Genomic DNA, 23840 nt, shown 5'->3' on the forward strand with positions numbered 1-23840 from the left:
TATATATATATATATATATATATATATATATATGACATCAGATGAGGAAGACCAGTTGTTAGATGTGGGGGATTATGTTGTGGCAAAATTCACGGGGAAGAAGAAAGTGCATTTCTTCATTGGCCAGATAATCAAATTGGATGTCTTCGAAATAGAGGCAAGATTTCTCAAAAGAAGCCGGTCATGCCATGGCTCTGCAAGAAAGCCAACCTTTGTCTTCAAAGAGAAAGATGAGGCTGTCCTGTCAAGACAGGATATTGTGAAAAAATTGCCCCGCCCCTTTACTGTTGGGGGGACAGCACGGAGGGAGAGGCAAATGGTGTTCCCTTGCCATTTGAACGCTTGGAACATTGAATAATGATGAAATGATTGAATGATTGATGGAATGATTGCTGCATGTTTTAGCAATGTTTTAACCTACTGAAAGAAATAAGATTTTTTTGGCACTGTTCTACTGTTTTAGTAATTTCTATAATATAGTATATCTCTCATTCCCTCTCTAACCATCCCTCTTTCTATCTATCTACGCATATCTCTCTCTCTATCCATCTATCTATCCCTCCCTATCTATCCCTATCTATCCCTCGTTCTATCACCTCTCTCTTCATCTCCCCTTCTCTATGCAACGGCCCTATCCCCCACTTGATTGACTTGACTTGATTCATTGATTGCATTTCTAATAATAAAAGTTGTTTACTTTGTTAACCTAACATGTTTTGTGTTGGCTCAATTTACCCCACACAGTGGCTCATCTTACCCCGTGCATGGGGTAAGTTGAGCCACTTGACATTTTTTTTTCAAGAGGTAATATCACTCTAACCATAAGAGCTTATCAATTATGTTTTGCTCAGATAGTAACAGTACACTTTGAAATTTGGTATGGTGTGTAGACTGGAAGCAAAAATGGCTTTAACATGTAGTTATGATGAAAAATGTAAAAAGTGGCTCATCTTACCCCACTCTCCCCTAATGCCTTACTGTCTGGATGTTCCAATAAGTGCATAAACAAGCTCCAGTTAGTTCAAAATGCAGCAGCAAGAGTCCTTACTAGAACTAGAAAATATGACGCCATCACTCCTGTCTTATCCACACTGCATTGGCTCCCAATCAAATTTCATATTGATTATAAAGTACTACTATTGACCTTTAAAGCACTGAATGGTCTCACACCACAGTACCTGAGTGAACTTCTGGTCCTCTATGACCCGCCACACCTACTTAGATCAAAAGGTGCAGGCTATCTGCTGGTACCTCGTATAGTGAAGGCTACATCAGGGGGTGGAGCCTTTTCTTACAAAGCCCCACAGTTATGGAACAGCCTTCCAAGTAATGTTCGGGAATCAGACACAGTCTCAGCATTTAAGTCTAGGCTGAAAACATATTTGTTTAGTCAAGCCTTTTGTTAATGGTGTTTATGAGGTAAAGGTGTAGAACCGGAGGGTCCTCAGACAGAGTATTTTGGTAAACTGGGATGTATGGATGCTGTCAGTCCCCCACTCGCTTGCTCACTCAAGTTTGTTGATGGTGTAGTGGCTGCTGCTTTATGTCCCGGGGCTCCCTCATGCCTGTGTTACCTTCTGGCTCTCCCCTTTTAGTTATGCTGTCATAGTTAGTTGCCGGAGTCCCTGCTTGTACTCAGTGCAATATGTATACTGTTCCTACTTATTCAGGTGACATTGGGCATACCTAACAACCTGTGTTTTCTCTCTCTCTCTCCTCCCCCCCAAATCTGTCCCTCTGAGTTACATGTCAATCCTGAGATCGAGATGCTGAACCTCTTCTGCTCCTCGGGCCTGCCTGATCCATCCTGGTGCCCTGTGTCTGGTTGGAGTCTCATTGCATCGCTCCTGTGGAGGACGGCCTCATATGTACAGCTGAAAGTCAGACCTGGAGGACGCTCTGGACTCTTACAGTAATGCTTTTATGGCTGAGGACTACAGTTGACTTGCTAACTTGAGGACTGCAGTTGTCATGAAAAGTTTTGCACTCAAGTTTCCATTAATGAAGAGGTTTATCTTTTATTTTGGGAGAAATTAGGTTCATTACTTCTTGACATGATCACAGCATCAATTAAGATAGGTGCTTTTTCAAGGGATGTCAATATCGCTCTTATTTCGCTACTCTTAAAGAAAGAAAAGGACCCCACAGACTGTGCTAGTTACAGACCTTTGAGTCTGTTGAATGCAGACCTGAAAATCTATGCTAAGATACTTGCGCGGCGTATTGAAAAGTTTATGCCATTTTTGGTTCATTGTGATCAGAGTGGATTTATAAAGACCAGACTTGCCTCTGACAATGTTAGGCGACTTCTCCACGTTATTGATGCTGCGAAAGATACAAAAGTTCCACTAGCTGTGCTGTCCCTTGATGCTATGAAGGACTTTGATAGGCTGGAATGGTCCTTTTTGTGGTCTGTCTTAGAAATTATGGGATTTGGCAAAGGGTTCATACACACGATTCAGGTTTTATATTCTAGCCCCTCTGCACAGGTTCTAACTGGGCAGTTATTTTCCATTCCATTCCACGGGCGATTGCTCTAAGACAACAAGGGAGGCTCAGCCTCCTCTAAAAATGACGAACATCGTGTAGGATGAATTGCGCTAGGCTTATGTTAAAGCCGACCTTATAACATTGCTATTTCAGATCCAGAATCATAGAAATATATGTGCTCAACCCAACTACAGCGCGAAATCATTCTGTTATAACTTTCCCCAGTTCACCTAATGTGTGCGTGAGTTTCTCCCCCTCGTGACAGCGCGATGCAGCCCAGCCTCAGTGGACTTCAATGGCATTTGGGAGCTATGCGCTTTTCAATCTCAAAATGCAAGACGATTATTGGACAAATACTGCGAAAATGCCCGCCCACGGACTCCGAGCCTCACATGGGAGGGACATGGCAAAGCTTTCCGTGAGGAGACTGGTGATTGGTGAAAGCGGCTGGATATTTTCTTTGATTGACAGCTCATTTCAAATATAGACAGGCAGTGGTGAATTTCACTTCAGTCCCATGTGGATTTGCGAGTGCTATGGTGTATTGTAAGAGATCAGCTTACATTTCGATTTCATTCATTACATACGGTTTCTACCAGCTTTTTTAGTTTGTATATATTTTCATTGTAAATAAAGTGTAAATATAGTGTTGTCAGGTTTGCTATCTTAGTTCCAGAAATTTCGTTTATTTGAGTGGCTGAACTTGAACTTGAGGGGGCTAGTCAGCTAGCAAGAAAGCTGCGCACGGATGCCAAGCATTGCTGATTTAATTTTGGCGAAGCCATTTGCCAGTCTTCCTTTTGAGGAAAAAATTAAAATTAAAGAGCAGGGTAGACCAACGCCTCAAATTGACTTGGTGAAAAAGGTAGGGAATAATACTCGCTCCTTTCAGCTCTCCTGGTACGAGAAAGTGAATTGGCTAACAGCAAGTGACCCACATCAACAACAGTAAATAGGCTACTTTAGTAATATGTCATGGATGAACCAAAAATATAGAATCTATTTAAAATGTTTATGCTGAGTATATTATATTGGAATATATATTTCTCTGGATATGAATTAAACACAGCTACAATTTGGAAAACATTTTTAAACAAAAACACAGCCGAGAATATTTCACACTACAGACCTGGATTAAAAGTGAAGGGTTATCAAAATTGTCAGTAAAACATTTCTCAGTCAAAATAAGTAAAATATAGGGAAAATGTCATTGAATGAAATGTGTGGCACCCAGCTCTATGTTTGGCTCCCCAAGGTCAGTGCTTGTGCCTATTCCAGAACACTCTGCTGTTACTGCTGAGGTTCCTCACAAAGAGCTGCTTTCAATAATGATCAATTTTTAAACAACATGCCACAATTTTAAAATATAAAATGTTAAAATATACCCCCCCCAACACCACCATCATGTATATTGGACAGTAGGCTAATGGGCCAAAAGAACCTGTTATTTCACAGTTTGTGACCCTGCCAACAATCAGCCAGATCAGAGGCAAGAGTATGGGCAAAATTGATGTGTTTTTTATTTTTTCTTTTAAAATCTGGAAATATCGTAACCGACCAGCCTCCCCTGTTTGGAAGACTACCAGCCGCCACTGTTCCATTCCCTGTTACAAGGTCATCAAGACAGGGCTGCCCCTTGAGTCCTTCACTCTTTGCCCTTTCACTCGAACCCCTGGTGCAAATGATTCGACAGTCTCCCTCCATAAACCCCATTTCTATTTTAAACACGGAACACAAAGTAGCTCTTTTTGCGGATGATGTCTTAGTTTTTATGGAAAACCCAAGTCAGTCAATACTACATCTATTAACAGTTTGTGAGGAGTTTGGTGCTTACTCTGGATTTAGGATCAATTGGTCCAAATCTGCTCTTCTTCCTCTGAATGACTCTGCGAAAGCACTGCCTTTCCCCACTAATGTCCCTGTTGTCCAGCACTTTAAATATCTTGGAATTAAGATTTTTCCTTCTCTGCATCGCACTCAGTGCCGTATTAAGCCAATGCGGTGCCCCTGGACACTATACCTCAAGTGCCCCCCCCCCACACACACACACTGCACGCACGCGTTCAGTAACCTCCTGCACACACAAACCTTGCCCTTTGCTGTCAAAAATAGTAGCATGTACATAAACAATAGTACACATGTCATTCTTCCTCATTGAAAATGTATTAAGTAGGCTACATCAGCCCATCAAATTCACTGAAAACAACCAACGATATGCATGTAGGCATATTGAAATGTCTTATTCAAAAATGACCAGCATATATTTGTATGTCTCAAGGGGATCCTCGTCGTCGCCGACCCCTCGGCAAACACTGGCTGTGGTTGTAGCATCTCCCCGGCTAGTGCTAGCAGGACCATCTCCCTCACTAGCATCGCTGATTTCACTAGCTTCGGCTTCAGCGCTGGTAGTGACAGCAGTTGTCGATGTTTTTATAAAAAAAAAAAAACGATCTAACACTGGAACATTTTTAATTGCAGCTACACGCCTGGAGTATTTCTCTTTTTTTAATTTTCTCTTCGCACAACCACTCAATTGATGTCTGTCCATTTTTCATTTCTACCGCGGTTTTAAAAAAATTGATACATTTCACCGTAGGTGGACTGGCTCAACTGACAGGTTGAAGAAAGGGGGGTTAATGGTCACATAGGCCACTCTTGCTCAGAATTATGATTATTGTTGTTGTTCTTATGAAATTGGTGTTCATAATGAATTATATATGACTATTTAACAATGTCAAGTGTATAACCATTTTAAGTGTACAAACATTCACGAAAAATATTTTTAAAGTTTCTGTCATGTGGTGCCCCCCCACTGGCTGTGAGTGGTTGGTGCCCCTGGGCACTGTGCCGCAGGCCCATATAGTTAATCCGGCCTTGATCGCACTACATCTCATAATTTTTTGGAAATCCACAGAACCGTAAAAAATTATATGGATAGGTGGGCTAACCTGCCTGCCTCCCTTCAGGCCCGGATTGCTATTGTTAAGATGAATATTTTACCGAGAATTAATTTCATCAGCTCAATGATTCCACTCTGCCCTCCCACAGATTATTGGAAGAAATTACATGCTGATATTTCCCAATTTATCTGGAACAAAAAACGTCCCAGACTTAAATTATCCACATTACAGAGAAGTAGAGGAGATGGTGGGTTCGCAGTACCTAATTTTAAATATTACTTTTGGTCCTTCGTGCTCTGCCGTATTGTTACATGGCCTAATCCTGATACGCCGGTATCTTGGCGCGGGTTGGAGGAAAAAATGGTATTTAGAATTTAGAAGATGTCCTCTTTTCTAACGTCTCTGACAAACAAACCATGCTACATTTTGGCCCTTTAGTCTCAAATGTGTTTCGTACATGGCGCTTAGTAGAAAAAGAATGTACAACCCCGATTCCAAAAAAGTTGGGACAAAGTACAAATTTTAAAAAAAACGGAATGCAATAATTTACAAATCTCAAAAACTGATATTGTATTCACAATAGAACATAGACAACATATCAAATGTCGAAAGTGAGACATTTTGAAATTTCATGCCAAATATTGGCTCATTTGAAATTTCATGACAGCAACACATCTCAAAAAAGTTGGGACAGGGGCAATAAGAGGCTGGAAAAGTTAAAGGTACAAAAAAGGAACAGCTGGAGGACCAAATTGCAACTCATTAGGTCAATTGGCAACAGGTCATTAACATGACTGGGTATAAAAAGAGCATCTTGGAGTTGCAGTGACTCTCAGAAGTAAAGATGGGAAGAGGATCACCAATCCCCCTAATTCTGCGCCGACAAATAGTGGAGCAATATCAGAAAGGAGTTCGACAGTGTAAAATTGCAAAGAGTTTGAACATATCATCATCTCCAGTGCATAATATCATCAAAAGATTCAGAGAATCTGGAAGAATCTCTGTGAGTAAGGGTCAAGGCCGGAAAACCATTCTGGGTGCCCGTGATCTTTGGGCCCTTAGACGGCACTGCATCACATACAGGCATGCTTCTGTATTGGAAATCACAAAATGGGCTCAGGAATATTTCCAGAGAACATTATCTGTGAACACAATTCACCGTGCCATCCGCCGTTGCCAGCTAAAACTCTATAGTTCAAAGAAGAAGCCGTATCTAAACATGATCCAGAAGCACAGACGTCTTCTCAGGGCCAAGGCTCATTTAAAATGGACTGTGGCAAAGTGGAAAACTGTTCTGTGGTCAGACGAATCAAAATTTGAAGTTCTTTATGGAAATCAGGGACGCCGTGTCATTCGGACTAAAGAGGAGAAGGACGACCCAAGTTGTTATCAGTGCTCAGTTCAGAAGCCTGCATCTCTGATGGTATGGGGTTGCATTAGTGCATGTGGCATGGGCAGCTTACACATCTGGAAAGACACCATCAATGCTGAAAGGTATATCCAGGTTCTAGAGCAACATATGCTCCTATCCAGACGATGTCTCTTTCAGAGAAGACCTTGCATTTTCCAACATGACAATGCCAAACCACGTACTGCATCAATTACAGCATCATGGCTGCATAGAAGAAGGGTCCGGGTACTGAACTGGCCAGCCTGCAGTCCAGATCTTTCACCCATAGAAAACATTTGGCGCATCATAAAATGGAAGATACGACAAAAAAGACCTAAGACAGTTGAGCAACTAGAATCCTACATTAGACAAGAATGGGTTAACATTCCTATCCCTAAATTTGAGCAACTTGTCTCCTCAGTCCCCAGACGTTTACAGACTGTTGTAAAGAGAAAAGGGGATGTCTCACAGTGGTAAACATGGCCTTGTCCCAACTTTTTTGAGATGTGTTGTTGTCATGAAATTTAAAATCACCTAATTTTTCTCTTTAAATGATACATTTTCTCAGTTTAAACATTTGATATGTCATCTATGTTCTATTCTGAATAAAATATGGAATTTTGAAACTTCCACATCATTGCATTCCGTTTTTATTTAAAATTTGTACTTTGTCCCAACTTTTTTGGAATCGGGGTTGTAAGATTTCCTGTAGATGGCCTACACTTTCCCCTCTGTTCAACAACAAAGGGTTACTGATTGGAGGGAGACCTATTTCTCCATCACACTGGAGCAGTAGAGGTATCCGGTACTTAAAGGGTTTATACATTGACACTGCCCTAGGTTCCTTCCAGGATATTAGAACCTCATTCAATCTGCCAGGTTCCTCTTTCTTTTTTTACTTACAGATTAGATCAGCCATGAAAGCATATGGGGTACCATGGCAGCAACCATTACCCACTCATCCCCTTGGCAAATTGATTTCAGTGCAAAATGGGACTAGGGGTATGGTATCTATGTTTTATAAGTTTTTTTTTTTTTAATATTTTTATTAGGAGGCAAGGCACATCAAAACAGGAATCAATGCCAAATCTACATTAAGTACCACACCATCCCTACACAACAATCTGCAAAATACACACCCCGATACCACAGAAATACTGTGCATTTCGATGAATTAAGAGCAAGGCATACAGTCTGCCTCCATGATCTTTCCACCATGCTTACCTGCGATGATAACATCCAGGTTTTCCTCAAAATGCAGATCGTGCTGAAAAAAATTCCATCTCAGGTAACGAGCTGTCATCAGACAACAAGATCAAAGGGAGGGGGGTGGGGGTGTCTTCCGGTGGATTAATTAACCAATAATAACTGTTGGAACTGAAACTCACCTTTGTAAAATTGTTTTTTATTGGTAAATCTGAAAAGGTGTTGATAATTATGGACTGTCGATAATTGTAGCCGTCACTCTAATATACAATACCAGTATCAATAACAATGCATCCCGAATACATCCTTTAGGATGAATAAATTATCACAAGCAGTTTGGTGTATTGCTGTGAAATGCAATCAGAACAGCTCCTCTCCCTCCCAAAACCTAGTCTGGCTAACGCGACTGCAAAGCTCTACGAGCTCGCAACAGGCCCTCGTGTTGCGTCACGCTTAGGATGGGCGGGCCCAGGCTACCCAAAACCTGAGTTTGTGGAAGCGAAGGCGTGGTCAAGCATCAGTTTGGGAATGGAGAATGAAGGTGCGGGAGGTGAGCGGCAAAGGGACGACACCTGGGACTGATTAACAGTGGTGTGTGTGTGTGTGTGTGTGTGTGTGTGTGTGTGTGTGTGTGTGAGAGAGTGAGACTGTGAAGCAATAAAGCTGCTGAAAAGTGCAAGTTGAAAGTGAAAGCTAGACGGCCTTTCGATTTCATAAACTCTGTGAAATTTAGTTCCCTCTGAAATGTGGTGATTGTGATATCTGTTTATTTCTGTAATATCTCACAAAATATCAGGCCATTCTGTGGCTGGGAAGTTATTTAATTTGAGGGGATTAAAGCAAATAATGTGCATGAAATCGCTCGCTTCGTGCAGTCAAGCAGACAGAGGAAGTCCGTGTGCGCATGCACAGGTTTACCTTCTTCTTTTGGGTTTTACGGCAGCTGGCATCCACAGTGTTGCATTACTGCCATCTACAGGTTTACCTTTGAGCGTGCACTGACAGTTCCATCATTCTGTTGCTAAACGAACAGCTGATCACACCGAGGTGCTCACTGAGCGCCCATATTTATTAGTTTGGTCCAGGGCTTTGAACCAGAATTTTTTTCCTATTGGTTCGTTCCGAACAGAAACGGAATTTTAACGTTTCCGGTTTTGGGTTCCACCATTAAATAGACGTTCCCGAACCGGTTAGAACAAAAAAATTTCGTTCCCGGAACGGTTAATTACGTTCCCTGTCAGCTGTTTAACAAATGGCTATAAAATTATGTCTCTGTCTAATCCAGCTTAAGCCAAATGTAGGCTAATTCTATTACAACCTTCATTAAATAAGACAAGAAATAATTCAAAACAATTATTATTTCAAATGTTGGCGATTTGGATTCTCAGTATGTCTTCCCATCTACACAAACAGAAAAAGTGCCAAAAATGAAAGATAATTCGTTTAGTGTGTTACCAAAGGCTAGTCAGGCCCTATGCACTGATAGGCTAACAGAGGTTAACGTCATTTAATGTTCGCGAGCCTCTCATTAACGTGGACAAATATATTGATATCGTGTTTGAAATTGACATTTTTGAATAACGATAGACTGCAATATTTACCTCTTATTTAAGATGTGGAAACGTGATAGAAGTCCACCCTCCTGCTCTCTCCATTCAGTCAGCGAACATCACACAGGAAGTGAACCCCAGCAGGTCACAGAAACTTGCGCAGGAGAAGAATGACTTTTTTATTTGTAGGCTACGGAAACTTTGAGGAACAAAATAAAAACCGGTATTAACCGGTTACCATTAATTTTAAAAAGCGTTTCTGTTCCGGAACATAAAAAATAATAAAGTTTCTGGTTTCGTTTCTGTTCCATGTGAAATAGAAAAAGTTCCTGTTTTTCGTTTTCGTTCCTTGAACCAGTTCAAAGCCCTGGTTTGGTCCTGCATTTCCTTTCCTTCGTATATAACATAACGTCTTTTCTTCTCACTTTCCGTTACTGTAGTCGCTCTTTCACGTTTCATTCGCACACTCACGTCCTCTGTTTTTCTCTCCTGTTTCAAATTTGTATCCCACAATGCCTTGCGTGAACGGGGAAAGCCCACCACGTGATGCATGACGTAGTATCTTGTATTGAGTCATGGTGAAGCAGGAAAAAATAGCGGAGAATTTAGGGCCACATGGAGATAAATACATTAATTGTTCTATTTTAAAAAACCTAATAAAATTGGAAGTCTGTGATTTGAATTCAGTAGCTTTCGGTCACTAAACAAAAATAATTGGGTGTTGGGGAAAATTCTTTTCATGACCTACACTTGAAAATCTAAAAGGCAATCTACATTGAATAAAGCAAAAGTAATCGGCCCGTCTCCATCCCATCAGTCTCCCAAACCCCGTAAAGTGTCACAGGGTTTTACTTACAGAACTGTTGTGGCTTGCTGGACGACTGGTAGCAGCCTCTTAAAGCATTCATCTGACTTTATGAACTTCTGTAGCTGAAACACTTCCAGATCCTCATCTGATGTCAGCAACACAAAGACCAGAGCAGACCACTGAGCAGGTGAGAGTTCAGCTTCAGAGAGACGTCCTGAGCTCATGTAACTTTGGATCTCTTTCACGAGTGAATCATCATTTAACTCATTCAGACAGTAGAAAAGGTTTATTAATCTCTCTGGAGATGGATTTTGTTCAAACTTGAACTTGATGTACTCAACTATGTCCTTCTGGCAGTCAGAGCTGCTTCCTGTGTGTGGCAGCAGATCTCGAATGAGCTTCTGATTGGACTCCACTGAGAGGCCCAGAAGGAAGCGGAGGAAAAGATCCAAGTGTCCGGTGTCACTCTGTAAGGCCTGGTCCACTGCACCTTTGAGGAAGTCAGGCATTTCTGATGTGTTGAAAAGACCAGACAGAGCAGTAGTTTGTTCTTTTGTAGGGTTTTTGTCAAGAAAGCAGAGAAATGCATACAACGCAGCCAAAAACTCCTGAATGCTCAGATGCACAAAGCTGAACATCTTCCCCAGGTGGAGTCCCGATTCTTTTCTGAAGATCTGAGTACACACCCCTGAGTACACTGCCACTTCTCGAACACCAATGCCACACTCTCTCAGGTCTTCCTCATAGAAGATCAGGTTTCCTTTCTCCAGCTGTTGGAAAGCCAGTTTTCCCAGTGCCAGGATACTCTCTCTGGTCTGCTGAGGATCAGGCTCATATGTTCCATGGTACTTTTGTCCCTTGTGTTTGATCTGAAAGATCAGGAAGTGTGTGAACATTTGAGTCAGAGTCTTGGGGATCTCTCCACTCTCTGCTTCACCCAACATTCTTTCGAGAACAGTGGCTGAGATCCAGCAGAAGACTGGGATGTGGCACATGATGTCGAGGCTTCTTGAAGACTTCATGTGTGTGATGATTTTATTGGCCAGGCTCTGATCACTGATCTTCCTGAAGTACTCCTCTTTCTGAGAATCACTGAACCCTCGTACCTCTGTTGCCTGGTCTACACTCTCAGGAGGGATCTGATTGGCTGCTGCTGGTCGAGTGGTTATCCAGAGGAGAGCAGAGGGAAGCAGATTCCCCTTGATGAGGTTTGTCAGCAGCACATCCACTGAGGCCGACTCGGTCACATCACACAATCTCTCATTGTTCTGGAAATCTAGAGGAAGTCGACACTCATCCAGACCATCAAAGATCAACAGGATTTTGTAGGTATCACTGTCTATTACTTCTAGGCCCTTAATATCAGGGAAAAACTGATGAAGAAGATTCATCAGACTGAGGTTTTGCTGCTTCATCAGATTCAGCTCTCTAAAGGGAAGTGGAAACATGAAGGTGACGTCCTGATTCACTTTCCCTTCAGTCCAGTCCAGAATGAACTTCTGCACAGAGACAGTTTTTCCAATTCCAGCAACTCCTTTAGTCAGCACACTTCTGATGGACGTGTCTTTAAAGAGATCATGACATTTGATTGGTTTTTCCTCTGTTACTGGTCTCCTGGACACTGTCTCAATCTGTCTCACCTCATGTTCATTACTGATGTCTTCACTCCAGCCCTCTGTGATGTAGAGCTCTGTGTAGATCTGATTCAGAAGTACTGATGTCCCATGCTGGGAGATTCCTTCATTTATCCTTTTAAATTTATCTCCAAGTCTGGATTTGAGTTTTCGCTGATATACAGAGGCCAGCTCTAACAAACAGAACAATATGATGGCCATTATTTTCATGTATAAACACTATACACAGTGTGAAAGTCAATATCGATAAAAAAAACTGACATACATTCCTAATAAATACATAAATATTCTGGAAAAGAACCAAAACACTTGGATTATCTTGGAGTCGTTTATTTGTTGAAATAACTGTAGTCATTAGGATAAACAGCAGTATGATCATATCGACCAGTGGCCCAGTGTGTTTCCTTTAAACTGAGAGAATAATAATCTAAAGCTCTTACTGATCTGCAGTTGGTGAGCGAGATCTTTCTGCTTCAGGTTCTTCAGGATACGCAGTGTGATCTTCAGCACACTCTCTCTAATACGGTCCAGATCCTCCTCCTCCTCCGCTTTCTCCTCCCTCTCAGAGCATTCTGGGTAATCAGCACTCAGTAGCTTCTTTAAATTGTTCAGTTCATTCTTCACCATTGTGATGACTTTGTGCTCCAGCTTGTGATTTAAAAAAATTAAATTAAATTAAAATAAATCAATAAAAATGGGACATAACCTGATTTTACACCACGTTGCTGTTGAATTCTGGATTCTGATTGGTCAGAAGGGGTTAATTGGATTTATTTTCTCATTCTAATACATTTCTATAGCTGATGTACAGCTGTTTCACAGGGACCTGTACAGCAAACACTCCAACTAAATTGATTAAAAATGTGAGTAATCGTTAATATGGTGACGTTTTCAGTAAACAGATGTTTATTTCACATGTAGATAAGGAGTCTCCATTATCAGTACTTTGTAAGTCAGAAGCTGATTTTAAAACGGATTGAAATGCAGTTTTGTCCGATTACCCATAATGCTGCTGTAACTAAACTGTTAACTGTAAATTACTGTCATCGTTTCAAATTAAAATTGTGTATATTAATTACACAACAAAACACATACAAACACACCTGGAATACGGACTCCATCCAATTTCTGCAGCTGTTTTCTGGTTCCTGTTTTGGGGTTCTGTAGATAAACAAAGATTGTAAATTACTTTTTTAATTTTAATATCAGAACACATCCTGTAGATCTGGTCCACACAGCTGTGATATATAAACCTCTGGAACTCCACACGCGAGTCTCTTATCATAGGAGAACTGGCTCCAATGGCAACATAAGGCGACTCATTTTAGGTTTTTCAGATCACGGATCCACCGACGGCAGTTAAATACTACCGCTGAAAAAATAAAAAGTTTGTGTGTATTTTTATTTGAACCACCGAAACTTACAAAAAGAAGTGACAAAATTTTGGGGTCACATATTTTTCTTGTAACAGCATTGTATCCCCAGTACTAGATCCTATTTGTCGCAAGTAAAAAGGAAAAAGCGTAAATACAAATGAAACGTGTGTTGTGTACTGTATATCCACTTCAGCCAAGTCAGAAAACGAAACTATTTACGATATTGCGTATTCACTTGAATGTTAGATTTGAATGTTGTAAAGTCTACAGGGTGATTTATGACCGCTTTACGACAGTATAAACCTCGTGCTGATCATGGCTGATGCTGACAGCATGGCTTCCGAGCCATTGACTCAACTCTATGTAAGCATAACAAGTGGTAAACAAAAATCTTTTGAAAACATGGGCGATTTCGTCTCTCAAGCGTTGAAGATAAACAATGAAAAGATCAAAACGATCTTTGGTTCACAGAAAGAAGGTAATGATTTAACCAGAGCCATGCTGATCATGCCTGCAGTAACGTTAGTTTGAGATTTTGGCTGCAGGTATCTGACTAGAATTAGAAGAGGAAGGTGCTGGAGAGAGTTCTATCGAACCGAGTATCACGAAGGTATCAGCCCTCGATATGCTAATGAGAGCTCAATGGTCATATGACCACACACCTTCAGAGAAGTAAGTACTGGAATACTAGTCCAGTTTTATATTAGAACACAGACACACACACACACACACACACACTGTTAGGACTAGGACTGTTTTGGCCTCTAGAGGCCGCTGTTATTTCCTTTTCATGTCATGTTTATTTTGGCCTCTAGAGGCCGCCACTGTTCCTGTGTTTTGTGTTTTTGTTAATTGCCTGTTTGTCCTGATTATCTTCACCTGTGTCCTTAATTAGTTTGTGTATTTATACCCCTGAGTTCAGTCCTCTTGTCACGGAGTCTTTGTGCTGTTATGTTTATCTCCAGTTTCCTCTGTACTGTGTTCTTTGTTTTGCACTTTGCTTTTCTTTTGGATTATACTCTTTGGTTTTTTTTTGTCTTTTGTTTTGCCCTGTATATAGTGTATATAGTATAAATAAACCTTTTGATTCTTTTTCTACTTCCGCCTCACACCTCTGCATTTGAGTCATCCCCCTGGTGGCCTAGTGGGGGTTTGCTGGATTATCACACCAACGAACCAGGTTCGAATCCCAGCAAAACCCTAACAGAAAGACTCCGTCATGACCGACTCAGCAGAGCCTACTTCAACTGTCTACCCGGCCAACCTTCAGGGAATTATGGCAGCTTTGACACGCTTCGGAGCGACCATGGACGCTCATGGACGTACGCTCACCAGCCAACATGAGGCCCTTGCTCGCCACGAGGAACTGCTTCAGCAAATCGGGAAAACCCTGGCACAGCTGACATCTCTGCCTGCATCTCCTGATCCAGCCCCAGCTCCCGCTCCTGCTCCTGTGCCTCCTGCCATGCTGCCTTCTTCACCTCGCGAACCCAGCCTTCCTGCACCACAGAGGTACAACGGCAAGCACAGTGAGTGCCGAGAGTTCCTTACCCAGTGTCAACTCACCTTTGAGCTTCAGCCTACCACCTACACTACGGATCGCCGCAAGATTGCCTTTGTGATAACCTTATTAGCTGGTAAGGCGCGAGCCTGGGCTACTGCTATCTGGCAAAGACAGGGACCTGAGTGCCTTGATTTCCAGCTGTTTTCTGAAGAGATGCTTCGGGTCTTCGATCAGGCGGACATCAGTACCGACGCAGCCCGAAAGCTCATGTCCATCCGGCAAGGAGGAAGCATCGCAGATTACGCCATCTCGTTCCGAACGCTCGCAGCAGTAAGTGGATGGAACGAGACTGCCCTGGTGTCAGCCTTCCACCATGGTCTGTCTGACCCCATCAAGGACGGTCTGGCCTCTTTTGGATGCCCAAGTGACCTCGAAACCCTCATCTCACATGCTATTCGTCTGGACAACAGGATGAGAGAATGCCACCAAGCCTTGAGCCCCCCCAGCCTCCCTACCTCTACCTGGAGACCGTCTACCTCCTTCAGTGACTGTCCAGAACCCATGCAAGTGGGTCGTACTCGCCTCTCCACATCTGAGAGGGAGCGCAGAAGGAGGGACAAGTGCTGCATCTACTGTGGCAAGCCTGGTCACTTCCGAGCATCATGTCCCGAACTCTTGGGAAAAGGACCGCCCCGTCCAGCCGAGGGAGGGTTGTGACGGGGCCTACCCTCTCTCCCGGACTCCCTGGCCAAGGAATCTACATCCCGGTCTCCATCTCTTGGGGTGAGTCTGTCCACTCTTGTCAAGCTTTGTTAGACTCAGGGGCGGCTGGAAACTTTATGGATATTCACTTCGCCCAAAGCATCAATATTCCTACTGCACCTCTTGAAGTCCCACTGTCTGTGTCTGCCCTCGATGGCCAAGCGTTAGGTGATGGAAGAGTCACCCAAATTACTTCTCCAGTCTTCCTCCAGTCTCAAGGTCACAAGGAAGAAATATCCCTGCACCTGATTCCTTCACCTGAGTTCCCAGTTATTCTAGGCCTTCCTTGGCTTACTCGCCACAACCCTCGCATAGACTGGGTAACAAGCCAGGTTGTGGAATGGGGCCCTGCATGCCATGCCTCTTGTCTGCTCTCTAGCTCTCCTGTGTCTCCTGCCGAGCCCCCTGATCTCACCGAGTTATCTCAAGTTCCCACAGAGTACTGGGATCTCAAGGAGGTATTCAGCAAGAGCAGGGCCGCTGTCCTTCCTCCACACCGGGCCTATGACTGTGCCATCGACTTGCTCCCTGGGACTACCCCTCCTCGTGGCAGACTGTTTTCCCTCTCTCAGCCAGAACGCAAGGCCATGGAGGAATACCTCAAAGATGCCCTGGTCTCTGGGTTCATTCGACCCTCCACCTCACCTGCTGGAGCCGGCTTCTTCTTTGTCGGCAAGAAGGATGGGGGGCTCCGACCATGCATTGACTACAGGGGCCTGAACAAGATCACTGTGCGCAACCGATATCCCCTTCCGCTGATGTCCACTGCTTTTGACCTGCTCCAAGGCTCCACCGTCTTCACCAAGTTGGACCTACGGAACGCATACCACCTCATCCGTATCCGACAGGGAGATGAGTGGAAGACTGCCTTTAACACCCCGTCTGGGCACTACGAATACCAGGTGATGCCCTTCGGACTCACCAACGCACCAGCTGTTTTTCAGGCCCTAATCAATGACGTCTTAAGGGACATGATTAACCTGTACGTTTTTGTCTACCTTGACGACATCCTTATCTTTTCCAAGACCGTGCAGGAGCACCGCCACCATGTCCGCCAGGTTCTCCAGAGGCTGCTACAGAACAATCTGTTCGCCAAGGCCCAGAAATGCGAATTTCATGTTCCCGAGGTCTCCTTTCTGGGATTTATTGTACGGACAGGCCAACTCCAAATGGACCCTGCCAAGACCCTGGCCGTCCGGGATTGGCCTACTCCCAAGTCCGTTAAGGAGGTTCAGCGGTTCTTAGGATTCGCTAACTTCTACCGCAAGTTCATCAGGAACTTCAGTTCTGTAGCAGCACCCATGTCAGACCTCACCAAAAGGACAGGTGGATCTTATGTCTGGTCTCCTCAGGCGGAAAAGGCGTTCAAAGACCTCAAGGACCGCTTCTGCACGGCACCCATTCTGGTCCTCCCGGACACCTCCCAACCATTCATCGTGGAGGTGAACGCCTCGGACAGTGGTGTCGGCGCGGTGCTCTCTCAACGTTCAGAAAGAAAGCTGCACCCCTGCGCTTACTTCTCCCACCGCCTGAGTCCTGCGGAGTCCCGGTACGATGTGGGGGATCGAGAACTGCTAGCGGTCAAACTGGCCCTTGAGGAGTGGAGGCACTGGCTGGAGGGAGCACAACATCCATTCCTGGTTTGGACTGACCACAAGAACCTGGAGTACCTCCAGCAAGCCAAGAGACTGAACCCTTGACAGGCTAGGTGGGCCCTGTTTTTCAGTCGGTTTGACTTCACCCTCTCGTACCGCCCCGGCTCCAAGAACACCAAACCTGACGCACTGTCCAGGCTGTTCTCTGCCACTAACAGGGAGAATGAAGTTGGGCCTATTATCCCGGTGTCCCGGATTGTGGCCCCTGTCTGCTGGGGTATTGAGGAGGCTGTTCGACGAGCCCAACGCCAGGACCCCGGTCCTGGGATGGGGCCACTGGGCCTCTTGTATGTCCCACATCAAGCCCGGGCCAAGGTTCTCCAGTGGGGTCACTCTTCCCCTCTCACCGCCCACCCAGGAGCTCGGAGGACCCTGGACTTCCTGAAAAGACGCTTCTGGTGGCCTAACATGGAGAAGGAAGTAAGGTCATTTGTCCTGTCCTGTGAGGTTTGCACCAGAACCAAGAACCCACGACAGCGTCCCCAGGGTCTCCTGCATCCTCTGACCATTCCCCGGCGTCCCTGGTGCCACGTGGCAGTCGACTTCATCACGGGTCTCCCTGAGTCACAAGGTAACACAGTTATTTTGGTCATAGTTGACAGATTCTCCAAGGCCTGCCGCTTCATACCACTGTGCAAACTCCCCTCTGCTCTTGAAACAGCTAAACTTATGTTCAATCATGTCTTCCGAGTCTTTGGTCTTCCACAGGACATCGTCTCAGACCGAGGGCCCCAGTTCTCCTCCCGAGTGTGGCACGGGTTCTGCAAGGTCATCGGAGCCACTGCCAGCCTCTCCTCTGGGTTTCACCCACAGTCCAATGGTCAGACGGAGAGGCTCAACCAGGACCTGGAAACCACCCTGCGAGGCCTGGCTATGGATAACCCGACATCGTGGAGCACCTGGCTGCCATGGGCGGAGTACGCCCACAACACCCTGCAGTCATCGGCCACCAAGCTGTCGCCATTCCAGTGCCAATTCGGGTTCCAGCCACCTCTGTTCCCGGACCAGGAGGAGGACGTGGGGGTGCCCTCGGTCAACCAATATGTGAGACGGTGTCGCAAGACCTGGAGCAAGGTCAGGAAGACCCTCATACAGACCTCCAGAACCAACCAGACTCAGGCCAACCGCCATAGAAGACCTGCACACACTTTCCGCCCTGGGCAGCGGGTTTGGCTGTCCACTAAGGACCTTCCGCTGCGGGTGGAGAACCGCAAGCTTGCTCCTCGCTACATTGGCCCCTTCAAGGTGGTGAGCAGGGTGAACCCTGTCTCCTACCGGCTCCAGTTGCCCCGGACTCTGAGGATCAACCCCACTTTCCATGTTTCCCTGTTGCGGCCCGTACTGACGTCTACGTATGCCCCTGCCCCTAGAAACCCCCCACCCCCCGCATCTTCCAGGGGCAGACTGTGTTCACTGTGCATCGCCTGCTTGACTCCCGCCGGGTCCGCGGTGGGTTGCAATATCTGGTGGACTGGGAGGGCTATGGTCCTGAGGAGCGCTGCTGTGTTCCTGCTCGGGATGTCCTTGATAAAGAACTATGTCGGGACTTCCATTCGGCCCATCCGGATCACCCTGGGAACGTCAGGAGACGCTCCTGGGGGGGGGGTCCTGTTAGGACTAGGACTGTTTTGGCCTCTAGAGGCCGCTGTTATTTCCTTTTCATGTCATGTTTATTTTGGCCTCTAGAGGCCGCCACTGTTCCTGTGTTTTGTGTTTTTGTTAATTGCCTGTTTGTCCTGATTATCTTCACCTGTGTCCTTAATTAGTTTGTGTATTTATACCCCTGAGTTCAGTCCTCTTGTCACGGAGTCTTTGTGCTGTTATGTTTATCTCCAGTTTCCTCTGTACTGTGTTCTTTGTTTTGCACTTTGCTTTTCTTTTGGATTATACTCTTTGGTTTTTTTTTGTCTTTTGTTTTGCCCTGTATATAGTGTATATAGTATAAATAAACCTTTTGATTCTTTTTCTACTTCCGCCTCACGCCTCTGAATTTGAGTCATCCCCCTGGTGGCCTAGTGGGGGTTTGCTGGATTATCACACCAACAAACCAGGTTCGAATCCCAGCAAAACCCTAACACACACACACATATATATACAAACATGATTGCTTAATTGCATAAGCTTGGTGCAAGATCATTTTATGCAATTAAGTGATCTATGCAATTAAGAGATCAGGCTACTTCGAGGATAGTTTAAGCCCAGTTGTGTGATTTGCATTGTCGTGTAATGTGTTTTGCTTGATACATTTCTGCATGGTATACAATAAATGTTTGTGTAACATTAGAAATTTACTTAAAATAATCAACTACAAACATGATTATTGTTACAATCTTTATTTAACATTATAAATTTACTTAAAATAATCATTAATTGTCTTCTGTTTAACATTGTTTATCATGTCCTTATTGATTATCTTTTCAGTTTCTTGAAAAGCCTCAGTTGAGAGTCCATGGTGATATAACCTCCTTCTAATGATATCCAGGGCTTGAACAACTTCAACATTAGAAGGAGGTTGTTGTGGTGGAGACTTGTCCTCCTCCTCCTCCTCCTCCTCCTCATCATCATCATCCTCCTGCACTTGCTCCTTTTGTCGGAGACCATCACAGAGATCCGCATCACTCAATGCTCCTTCAGTTTCTACTTCCTCATCAATGTCAATGTAGTCCTCATATTGTTCCCTGTTTAGCATCTGAGGAATTTCATCAGGAGAAAATCCTACAAAGTCATCTTCTACATCCTCCGTCAGGCCGGACATGAAACAGTTTGCTATGGTCTCTGGTTTCACTTTTTTCCATGCATTATCCAGCATGTGTACTGCATCCAGTAATGTCACTGATTTCGATACTTTGAGGGCATTATCCAGTGCACCCGAGTCAATTGCTGCCACCGTCCTCTGTAGCAACTCCGATCTATAATAATGTTTCATTATTCTAATTATCCCCTGATCCAAAGGTTGAATGCTCGATGTTGTGTTTGGGGGTAAGAGGACAATTTCTACATTGTTCAAGTGTACATCAACATTGTGAGCTGTACAATTATCCATCAGGAGACATACTTTTCTATTTTTGCTCCCCATGTCTCTATTGAATTCTTGGAGCCATTCCTTAAATAAAACAGACGTCATCCAGGAATTCTTGTTTGCTGCATATTTTACGGGAAGCTTCCGAACACCACGGAAACATCGAGGAGACGAGGACTTTCCAATAACAGTTTCCTTTTATCTGACCCAGTGTAATTGCAGCAAACCAATGCAGTAATTCGCTCTTTACTGATTTTATTTCCAGCAGGTTTTTCATGTTCATAAACCATTCCACTACTGGGGAGTGCTCGAAAAAAGACCCCAGTTTCATCACAGTTATAAATGTCCTCAGCACTATAATGTTGAAAGATTTCAGGCCACATGGTCTTCACCCAGTGGTCAGCTGCCTCTTGGTCATGGCTTTGTTTCTCACCATGTGCCTTTTTGAACTGAATTTTATGCCGTCTACACCATCTCTGGACCCATGACCTAACAATTTCTCCTTCCAGCTGGAGTTCTTTTGCAAGACTCTACGTTTTACTGAGCAGAAGAGGTCCAGACACAGGCAAATTCATGGCTCTGGCTTGAGTCTACCATCGCATAAGCGCCGCATCCAAATTATCACGTGTCGAAATTCTATTCCGTTTTCGTGATGTATTGTCGTTCGATTTGAATTTTGCAATAACATCATTTCATTTTGCTTTTATCCATGAGACTTGTGACTGAGATATTCCGAATTTTTCAGCCACTATGCTTTGTGAAATACCCTTGTCCAACTCACTGATAACTTCATATTGTTTGGAAATATCCAAGTCAGTCCTACTACGTTGTTTTGACATCGTTACTACTTAAAACTAAAGTGATTTTCCCATCTTGCTTCACGCACCTGCTTCCGGGTAAACAATGCGCTGATTTGTCGGAAATTAGGTCGTCCACTCAGTATTCACGAAAGTAGGTGATGACGCTACACTGACGTCATAACCGGAGATTCCATGGAATCTCGTGTGCTCTGCGCATGTCCAGAAGATGATTGATGGGAAAATACCCTGTTTGTTATGTGATAAACTGATCAGTTGGAAGGTTTTTGCCATGAATTTTTATGCATATAAGCGATATATGCAATTAACCGATATGCAATTAACCGATCAAATTTGTTTATGAATAATGGGGAATGGTTTGTGGTTTTCTACTTATGCAAATAAGCGATTTATGCGATTAACCGATATGCAATTAAGTGATATGATCTGTATATATACACACACACACATATATATATATATATATATATATATATATATATATATATATAAACATCGAAGATACTGCACAGAACCCTCAAACTCCCAGGCCTCTGGTAGAGGACCCGAGCTTGAGGATGACATGGATACCACCCCCCCCGCCGGGGGTGAGAAGGAGATTTTTTATATATACACACAAACGTGTTGTGTGCCTACTTAGGATTTGCGCATTCTTAAGAATGGTCATTGGGAATGCCAGGCTAGCACCAGGATTTCAAATTGATTAACCACATTACAGTAAATCATCTCATCTCATCTCATTATCTCTAGCCGCTTTATCCTTCTACAGGGTCGCAGGCAAGCTGGATCCTATCCCAGCTGACTACGGGCGAAAGGCGGGGTACACCCTGGACAAGTCGCCAGGTCATCACAGGGCTGACACAGACACAGACAACCATTCACACTCACATTCACACCTACGGTCAATTTAGAGTCACCAGTTAACCTAACCTGCATGTCTTTGGACTGTGGGGGAAACCGGAGCACCCGGAGGAAACCCACGCGGACACGGGGAGAACATGCAAACTCCACAATGAAAGGCCCTCGCCGGCCCCAGGGCTCGAACCCAGGACCTTCTTGCTGTGAGGCGACAGCGCTAACCACTACACCACCGTGCCGCCCCTACAGTAAATCAAAAGAAGAAAAATATTTTTGGCTAATTTGTGTATTATATTTTTCAAGATTTTCTTTCAGCGGCTGATGGCTAGCGATAGCCTCATGAGCAGATGTATGGTACTTGTACAGGTATAAATTGATGGTGTATAGAAAAATAGCTCTGATATGTGGATCAATGTTTTAGAGATCAGACAAGTGCATGTATCTGTGGTACACAATATCTCTTGCTGTGTGATTTTAAGAAATGTTGAAACTGATTTTTTGAAGGTGTTCGTTTAAAAAAAATACAAATATACTATTCATGATAAATATTGATACAGGTATGTAGGAAAACAGAAATTGGACAATATGGCCAGGTAGGTTTATTTTTTCTTGTATTGGTGATGGTAGCATTTTTATTTTGTGCTGGTAGCATGCAAGCTTGCCTGTAGATGATTTAGATTTTTTTTAAATTTCTATATAGAATTATGTGAACACATTTTATTCAAACAAATACATCTGATATAATGATAGGGCCATAAAATATTACACACACACACACACACACACACACAAATTGTAAATAAAAACGGAATGCAATAATTTACAAATCTCAAAAACTGATATTGTATTCACAATAGAACATAGACAACATATCAAATGTCGAAAGTGAGACATTTTGAAATTTCATGCCAAATATTGGCTCATTTGAAATTTCATGACAGCAACACATCTCAAAAAAGTTGGGACAGGGGCAATAAGAGGCTGGAAAAGTTAAAGGTACAAAAAAGGAACAGCTGGAGGACCAAATTGCAACTCATTAGGTCAATTGGCAATAGGTCATTAACATGACTGGGTATAAAAAGAGCATCTTGGAGTGGCAGCGGCTCTCAGAAGTAAAGATGGGAAAAGGATCACCAATCCCCCTAATTCTGCACCGACAAATAGTGGAGCAATATCAGAAACAGGGTTCTTCACCCTGAGAGGGAATGAAATTCCATGACTTTTCCATGACACAATCTTATTTTTCCAGGACCTTAGCCAAGAAAAACATAAAGAAAATAGAAACATTTCTGTGTATCAACAACAATAATCATGTGTATCAACAATAATTCATCTCATTATCTCTAGCCGCTTTATCCTTCTACAGGGTCGCAGGCAAGCTGGAGCCTATCCCAGCTGACTACGGGCGAAAGGCGGGGTACACCCTGGACAAGTCGCCAGGTCATCACAGGGCTGACACATAGACACAGACAACCATTCACACTCACATTCACACCTACGGTCAATTTAGAGTCACCAGTTATCCTAACCTGCATGTCTTTGGACTGTGGGGGAAACCGGAGCACCCGGAGGAAACCCACGCGGACACGGGGAGAACATGCAAACTCCACACAGAAAGGCCCTCGCCAGCCCCGGGGCTCGAACCCAGGACCTTCTTGCTGTGAGGCGACAGCGCTAACCACTACACCACCGTGCCGCCCATCAACAATAATTATCATTCAAAATACAATTAAAACTTTGACTTATGGAAATTAAAGATTCATACTATTTCTTTTTCTTGTGAAAATACATATTTTATCAAATTTAGGACATTGTCTTTGCAGCTGCTATACTGTGGTATATATATCCATCTGTGTGTGAGCCAACAATC

At 43.8% G+C, this 23840-nt stretch overlaps 1 protein-coding gene across 1 annotated transcript in view; it reads right to left on the bottom strand.

Annotated features, from left to right (window-relative positions):
- LOC132888449 (NACHT, LRR and PYD domains-containing protein 3-like) overlaps nucleotides 1–23840 on the bottom strand; it is a 122944-nt gene that overhangs the window by 62073 nt on the left and 37031 nt on the right. Inside the window, exons 5-7 of the mRNA XM_060924498.1 lie at nucleotides 13082–13139; nucleotides 12419–12626; nucleotides 10393–12151 (exon numbers count right to left, since the gene is read on the bottom strand). Of these exons, the coding sequence (XP_060780481.1) occupies nucleotides 10393–12151; nucleotides 12419–12626; nucleotides 13082–13139 (2025 nt within the window). The remainder of the gene's footprint in view (nucleotides 1–10392; nucleotides 12152–12418; nucleotides 12627–13081; nucleotides 13140–23840) is intronic.

Source organism: Neoarius graeffei, chromosome 6 (genome assembly GCF_027579695.1).
Source record: "Neoarius graeffei isolate fNeoGra1 chromosome 6, fNeoGra1.pri, whole genome shotgun sequence".
Taxonomy (NCBI): domain Eukaryota; kingdom Metazoa; phylum Chordata; class Actinopteri; order Siluriformes; family Ariidae; genus Neoarius; species Neoarius graeffei.